Source organism: Prosopis cineraria, unplaced genomic scaffold, assembly GCF_029017545.1.
Source record: "Prosopis cineraria cultivar Desert tree isolate PC_DT_omini unplaced genomic scaffold, ASM2901754v1 PC3, whole genome shotgun sequence".
Lineage (NCBI taxonomy): Eukaryota > Viridiplantae > Streptophyta > Magnoliopsida > Fabales > Fabaceae > Prosopis > Prosopis cineraria.
Window position 1 is genome coordinate 33,295,207 of NW_026555334.1, and position 8,774 is coordinate 33,303,980.

Sequence of the window (8,774 nt, forward strand, 5' to 3'; positions counted from 1 at the left end):
ACCATTTACAATGATTACTACTTTGAGTTCTGGCACATCCTATCCAACTTCCAATATGTATTTTGGACAAATAGCAAAAGTTGAGATTTTGTTGAATGATGCCATTAGCAATCGTGATCCTGTGATTTCTAGTATGGCGATTAGAATGAAGGATAAATTTGACAAGTATTAGAGTGATTATAGTGTGATCCTTTCAATTAGAAGTATTTTTGATCCACGAGCAAAGTTTGAAGCAATCAAGTATTCTTTCTCTTTATTGATCCTGTGGATTACTACATGAAAGTTGATAATATCAAACAAAAGTTGTATTATATCTTTGATCAATACAAAGAGATGGGTAGATCTTCCATTAATGTCACATCAAGTTTAATTTCAATACAAAGTCAACCAAGTTCAAGCACAAGTGGAAGGATGGTAGAGAAGAAGAAACCAACCATGTCTTGGATTCAACTTTATGGTGTAAGTTTTTATTTATCTAATACACATTATCTCATTACTATTGGTTTATAATCCCTTATTTGATACTTTTTGTTTTTTTTTACATAGGATTTTCTTAATTTCAAGAGTAAGGATGTTTCTTCTGTTGGAAAATCTGAACTGGATTATTATTTAGAAGAAGCTTCTCTTGATGGTCACCAATTTTCAGAGTTGGATGTGTTGCATTGGTGGATGACTAATCAACAACGATTTCCCAATCTTTCAAAGATGGCATGCGATATTTTAAGTATTCCTATTACTACGATAGCTAGTGAATCAGCTTTTAGTATTGGTTCCCGTATTCTAACAAAGTATCGTTCTAGCCTCCTTCCAGATAATGTGCCAGCATTAATTTGTACTCGAAATTGGTTACATGGTTTTGTTCCACCATTATGTGGTAATTTTTGTTTTGTGAAATGTTGTCTTGTGATATATGTGATTGTGTATGTTTAATAATAACACAATTTTGTTCATTTTTATTGTAGGTGAGGAAGAAGTGGTTGCAGAGTATATTGATATTGAAATCCCTCCACCTTTAACAAGTGGACCTTCTTCTTAGAGTTCTAATGTTTTATTTGTAGATGATGAGGATGAGGAGGATTTATGTTTTAATTGATGAATATGTACTATTTGGATTTTTAAATATGTTGTTTAATTTTTAAAAGATTGAGAGGACTTTAATTGTTTTCAATTTTTGAATATTTTAATTAATTTTTGATTTTTGATTTTATTTTAATTTTTTAAATTAGGGCTTTCGGGCCCGGCCCTGAGCCCTGAACATAAGGGCCGGGCTTCAGAAAAGGGGTTGAAAATGAAGAACCGGGCTTATGGGCCTAGGCCCATAAGGGCCGGGCCCATAAGGGCCGGGTCCGCCCGTTTTTCCAACTCTACTTGAGCACCTAGTCTAAAAAATTTATTTATACTCTTTTTATTTAAAAATATAAAATATTTTTTAAAATTAAATATTTAAAAAATAAAGTATTTTTAATATTTTAAAATGTAATCATCATTTTTTTAAAAAGTACCTCCATTGATAGTGACCTTATATTTATTATAGGGTGTTTAATAAAAATAAATATAAAAATATAGGGTTAGTTTGAAAGTAAGTAATCATTTTATTGGGAGGAATATAGTGAGATTATAGACTTTATTAGCTATGGTGAGATTCGATTAAAAATGCTTTATATTTTTAAACAGAGAGAGTATCAATTAAAGATTATATTTTTTACCAGCAATTAAATATTAATTATTATTAAAATTTTAATGAATTGTTTATAAAATAAAATAAATTATTATTAAAATTTGAATGAATTCTTGTTGACAAAAGATTTATTTAAATTGATAAGTTTTCGTTTGAGTTTTTATAATAAGTAATTCTTAATTGATATAAATTTCTCCCGATTATCATTGATTGATATTTTACCATTTTATCTTTATTTTTTATTTTATATTTATCATAAAAAGTTATAAAATTTTAATAAATGTATCTTGTTATCAATTTAGGCAATATTATTGTCAAACTCTCAAATTGACTCTTTAAATTTATTGTTTTTATATTTCTAACTTATAAAATTATGATATTTTACTCATAAACTTGTTGACTATGATAGGTATATATTGTATATAATTTGGTTCATAAAAATGGCAGGATTCGATTCAATAAAAAATAAAAATCAAAAGATAATATTATTAAAAAATACAAAAAAAGTTGCCTCATTTTGAAATTTTCATCTTGAGTGTAATAATCTATAATTTGAGTCTATGTCTCATGCTTACATTCCTATCACAAATTTACTTAAATTTATGAGTTCAGTAACCCTGCCAGGCAATAGTTGTTTAATTTGAATGGTGTAATTAATATTAAATTTTTTATAATTTTTATAAATTAACTATCCTATATACTACAAACAATCTAAACTTAATATTAACTTTTTAAATGTTTATAAATTTTATTTTTAGTAAAAATCATATTTAAAAATAAGAATAAAAATAATTTTCAAATTAACGCTTTAAAAAATTTAAATCTAAACTATTTCTAGTATATTTAAATAGTTAATTTAAAAAAATTATAAAAATATTTAATATTAAATCAAACTATTTATATTAAGTAAAGATTATTTTGATTGTTAATAAAGTATAATTGTTAAAATTTATAAATTTTAAATATAGACATTTCAGATTGCTTACCATGATATGCACCAAAACCGAACGCGAGGGTTACGTATGCTTTCTCTAGACAAACCAATAAATGATAACTACTACTCTTTTTATTTAAAAATATAAAATATATTTTAAAAAGTTAGTTATTTAAAAATATAAAATATTTTTAATATTTTAAAATATAATTATTATCTTTTTTAAAGTGTCTATTGATAATAATTTTATATTTATTGTAGGGTATTTAATATGGATAAATATAAAAAGATATTTTTTAAAAATTTAAATATTAAAAAATATAAAATATTTTAAACCTTTTAAAATATAATTATTTTTTTAAAGTGTTCCTATTGAATAAAATATTTTATATTTATTATAAAATATTTAATAAAGGTAAATATGAAAAGATAAGGTTAATTTAAAAATAAGTAATTACTTTATTGGGAGATAAAACTCGATTAAAAATGTTTTACATTTTTTAATGGAGAGAGTATTTTTTAAAAAATATAAATTATTTTTAATTAAATCTTACCCTTTAATAAAATAGTTATTTACTTTCAAATTAACTCTATCTTCTTATATTTATATTTATTAAATGCTTTATAACAAATATAAAATATTTTATTCAATAGAAACACTTTAAAAAAATAATTATATTTTAAAATATTAAAAATATTCCATAATTTTTAATATCTAAATTTTCATATTTTGAAGGAAGGAAGTAGTATTTAAATTATGAGGAATTTAAAAACCTGATTAACTTGTGCGCTGATCTGACTACTCGGTGACCGCGCAGAAAACGCAGTTATCACGAACCAAGCAGGAACAAGAGCTCCCTTCATCTGTTTTGACAATAAATTTTGCGAGGGGGTGATTGTGAGTTTCGATGCAATGCTTGTTCACACGCCATTCCATGATTAAACCTTTGCTCCTCCATGATTGGTCTGCTCACGTCACCCCCTTCCCCTACATTATTCCCTCTTTTTCACCCTCCATTATATTTATAGCTCTTCCAGTAGGAGGAGTATTACTGGTTACTATTACGAGTATTACAAAAATAATATAAAAATACAAACAAACTTTCATCTGAGCTTCCCTGATTTGCCGTGTAAAACCACCCCAGGCTTCAAAGTCAGTGCCCTTTCTTTCACTCACCAGTCTTTGCCACAACGATTTCACACGTTACTTTGACTTTAACCTCCTGGAACATCCAGCGTGGCACCAGAGAAACACCCGGCCAGCCTCACACGTGGCATTTTCTGTATGCGTGTCGGGTGATTAGGGAGGCCCCTCTTCCCGCTTCAATTAATTATGATTATGATTGTGATCATTATGGTTGACGCCCGATCACGGTTCACTGTACTCAGTTCCGCAAAACGGAACGTAGTGGCGGCATCCCTCCACCCCGAAGCACGAGCCCTTCACCCCCAAATAGTATAGGTTAGGCACTTAGGCCCCTATTCTACGGTACCGTTTCGGGCTTTCAGGACGTGTTTCTTTTGTCGGGGCTTATTGGGCTGAGTTGAAGGCGGCGTCGTTTAATCCCGCCCCAACTTCTAAGGCACATCTGCTGCCCCGGGAATTCTCCGTTGCCGACAAAGATACCCTGGAGGCACTGGTTGTCCTGTCCGAAACGTTTCGACCAGGGTCACAAATTTGCTACCAGCTTTAACTATGGGAGAAGGATAAATTAGTCCATGCGCAAAAGAAAATGAAAACGAGCTCAATGATTTACTGTGAAAGCTGTGCCATCCCGTCCTTGACTGCCAACTTGACAAATTAAGTTGGGTTCTCAGAAGTTGCAGGTCCTCGCATCTGCATGCTATGCCACAGCAAGCACCAACCACTCCCATGCTCCCTTAATTCTCGCTTCTTAATCGCCCCTTTAATGTTCTGGTTACACGCTCGCTCCCGGCAGGGCGGGTTAATTAAGACGTTGCTAGTGTTGGGTCACTGTTGCAGTACTACTTCTAGTAGTATTTAGTATTTGCTATATGCTTTGTAGCAACCATAAAGCCGAGGGTTATTTCTCATTTTCGTTACCAACGGGAGGGGTATATTTATTACTTACATCTAACCCTGAGTGAGGTCACTAACTTAACCACGGATTAGAACCAGGGTTAAAACTTCTAGTGGTTAAGAAGGACGACCACATAACCCCAGATTTTTGTTATCAGCAGCCATCGCCACTGGGGGCTTCCTCGCCAGCACCTTCTTTCCTCGTCTCTCTTCCTCGCTACCTTCCAAAAGTGGCCGTTCTTTCTCTCTTTTTCGGCTGCCGCATCCCGCTCGCGCTCTCGCCCCCACTCTAATTTCCCGAGGAAATCACCGGCACTTTTATGGAGTTCGATATTTGTAATCTGAATAAAGACCTAAACCTAACAACCCCTTAAAAGCTAGGATTTAATTTTGTTGCGACACTAGATGTTTGAGCCATGGATTTAACCCCCGCAGTCGCCAACAACACCACCGCCTCCACTACACCTACTAGTACGAAATCCCCGGAACGTGACAGTGAAACGCCCACCCGGATCCAGACAGCCGCCAAGCCCTTGTCCTACTCCAACGGCGTCCTCAAGCGCCACCACCACCACCGCCTGGCCAGCCAGCCCCTGCCCGTCACGTACAAGGAGTGCTTGAAAAACCATGCAGCCAGCTTGGGAGGCCACGCCCTCGACGGTTGTGGCGAGTTCATGGCCTCTCCCACCGCCAGCCTCGCCGACCCCAGCTCCATCAAATGTGCCGCATGCGGCTGCCACCGCAATTTCCACCGCCGTGAGCCCGAAGAGCCTATGTCCACGACTCACGTCATCGAGTTCCAGTCCCACCATCGGCACCATCCCCCGCCGCCCCTGCCCTTTCAGGTTTCCAATCGCAGCCCCAATTCGGCGTCGCCGCCTCCGATCTCCTCTTCTTACTACCCGTCCGCGCCCCATATGCTTCTGGCTCTCTCTGCGGCCGGGATACAAGCGCCGCCGGAGAGCGCGGCTGCTCCCGCTAACGCTCTGGCAACGCCGAGCCCGAATGCGAGGAAGCGGTTCAGGACCAAGTTCACCCAGGATCAGAAGGAAAAGATGTACCATTTCGCGGAGAAGGTGGGGTGGAAGATGCAGAAGAGGGACGAACAATTGGTTCATGAGTTCTGCAATGAGGTTGGGGTGGACAGGGGGGTGTTGAAGGTTTGGATGCACAACAACAAGAACACTTTCGGCAGGAGAGATTCTGCTAATCATGACGGTAGGAACGCTCTAGAGCAAGACCCTCGTGCCCTCACCACTGAAATCCACGCCAACAACGACAACGGCAGCGCGCAGGATGCGAATCATCACCTCTACACCAACGATAATAGTGGGGCAAACCTTGGTACTAATGGGTCCTCTTCGTCCTCTTGAATCTTTGGTGAAGGATGAAAGAATCGACGAACGGGAAGAGAAAAAATAATATCTTAGTAAGACCGTTGTCGGTTGATTAGTCTTTTCTTTTCTTTCACTTTTAATTTAGTTTTATCAATGAGATGATCATGATCAACTTCTTCAGGATATTTAACATGGCAGAGATTGATATCCAGAGGGAATTTTAATTATTTACTGGGTTCACCTTTTCTTGTTTCTTATCAATGGTAAATTCAGTTGTAGTTTTATGAGTCACTACTACGACCCCGAGTTTTATAAATGTCTCGTTCCCCTGCCCCTTCTTTCTGGGGTGATTTTATTTCACCTTCTCGCTCAAGCTTTTTAGTTTGAGATTATGGGTTTGGCTGGAGGAGCTTTAGTGGGTGATGAACTGTGAACTCTCAGCGTGATTATTTGATGTTCTCTTCTTTAGGAGAAGGTGAAAAAGCATGCTGCGCTTTTTCTCTTTCTCCGGTCAGAGAGAATATGATTTTCTCCATAAGTTATATGTCCATGAGAGAGAGGCAGAAAGTTTAGTCACGTAGAGTTCAGAAGGTTAGGGCGATTGTGAATTGCGCTATTTTATTGCTTTAGCCATGTGCAGATATGCTGATACTATTTTATATTCTACGATGAAGTGACCAAAGAGAAGCATAAACAAAATCATAATCGTATTCTATCATGTTGTGCATATCAAGCTGTAAGCTTTTCGTAATCTGATTGCATCAGATCAGGGTTAACTTTAGATAATAGGGCTGAATACTGTAGCGAGCATCGGTGATGTGGCTGGTGATTCCAAAAGAAACCTTGTAATGCTTTTTAATTATTCTTCCTAATCAAGCACGCATTCCTCCTGCACTAATTGTTTTTGGCTTTTACAACGAAACTCGTTGGGCCGTACACAGCTCGGGTAAAATCCTAATCCCATTATTTTAAAGTTAAAATAAGACTATCATGTAACCTAATTAAACGTGTTGTTGAAGATATCTGTGGGGCATATCCGTTCAAGGGAAGTAGATCCTCTTTTAACGAAAATATCATTATTAATTCAAATTAGGATAATGACCTGAGAGCCTGAGAGTGAGAGGGTAAGTGTATGGCATCAGTGACTCACCAAGCAAGAATTCTGACTTGTTGGCCACCATCTAAGGGTATGGGCGCTTTTTTGTTTTTAGCAGGTTCACGTTACTTGTTTAAATGCAAAGTTTTGGGGTCCACACCACGGGTTGGTTATGGTTTTTTGGTCATTGATGATGAGGTCAGCAATCTTGTGTTGGTGCCCCTAGCCAGCTAGGCATGGGCTGGTCGTCCTTAGTCCTTGATTGGTCCTTGACAAAATAGGGATAATACTGGAACTTCACTCGATAGCGATGAAGCATTGTCTCAAATCCCCACTAAATGCAACAGTAACTCACTGTGGGAGAATATGGCCATCTTCTCTCTACCCCATCCCCTGCACATGTATGCAGGTATGCATGGTACATTTGAAACTTGAATCGTTTGCGAATTTCAACTGTGTCATCGCCAAGTTAATTTATTGAGTGCATTTGTTCCATACCGTCGAGCTTTAATTGGACGCGTGGGCTGGTTCCTTAAATGGACAAAATCTGTAATCCTTTGAATGTTAGCACTGTTATTATTGATAATGATAGAGCAAGAAAGAAGTGGTTGAATTTCAAATTTCAAATTTCAAATTTCCCAAAGACATCCTCGTGATACGTGATTGGTGTCCTTCAGGGGAAAAAAGTGGTAGGCTTTCGGATTAACCAGATATGTAAGATAAGATGCGGCGTTGTTATCTTAATAATGCAGGGGTTGCTTAACATTGAGGTTAAGAGAAAGAAGAGGGTTTGTCAATGAGGTCGAGGTTAACATCTTGTACAGTGAAGCCAACTTTATGTCCCTACCTCTAAATATTACACCAGATCAGTGTGTCAATTGATGTGACTCCCAATATTGCTTTGATTAGATTGATGAGCCATTTTATTTTTCTTTAAGCTTTCTATCCATTTCTTGCTCTCTTCCATGTGGCTTTTCACCCGTTCACTTTTACTCCCTCGAGAATGAACGAACGGCTCGTGATTGATTTCGGCCTCTCAGGATTTCCACGGTATTTGTTCTTTTCTCTCTCTTCATACTTGCTTCACCCTAAATCAATGTAAATAGTGTCCATGCATTGCAATTTGCAAGCTTGACAGAAAACAATATGAAAATAAATGTTCTTTTAATTGGTCTGTATATGAGCCAAGTAGAATTTAATGACAATGCGTTGAAATCAGAACTAGATATCACAAAACGGTGATGCACGCAATAAAATTTTCGCTCTAAAGTGTCGCCCATATGGGTGTGGTGGGATTAACTTGTGTGATCATGAGAAGATAAAAAGCTAAATTGCATCATTTTTTTATTTAATAAATATTCGTTAAAAGTCAACAAAGATTCATCAGAACATCCAATCCCTTGGCCATCTCTTGCAGGATTAATTTTCCCACTTTCCTTTATTAATTAATAGCGTAACTCAATTCGCATCCGCTGTATGTTGATAATTGACACAAAACTTATTCATTGTTCTTACAGTATATACTGTATCATACACAAATAATTGTATCTTATAAAAATTCCTGCTACAAAACTTTAAAGCATCACTATTTATATCACCTACATTTTTCAATCGATATACAGGCGGAATTCCAATAAGTATATGATGGAATTGAATTTCCAACGCATTGACCGAGCCACAGAGGAGGT

The 8,774-nt window shown here is 36.3% G+C and overlaps 1 protein-coding gene across 1 annotated transcript; it reads left to right on the forward strand.

Annotated features, from left to right (window-relative positions):
- Positions 1-4,676: 4,676 nt before the first annotated feature.
- Positions 4,677-6,247, forward strand: LOC129305107 (zinc-finger homeodomain protein 10-like). Its single transcript, XM_054945035.1, has one exon. It carries the CDS (start codon positions 5,070-5,072, stop codon positions 6,024-6,026), a length of 957 nt encoding a protein of 318 aa, XP_054801010.1. The 5' UTR covers positions 4,677-5,069; the 3' UTR covers positions 6,027-6,247.
- Positions 6,248-8,774: the final 2,527 nt, after the last annotated feature.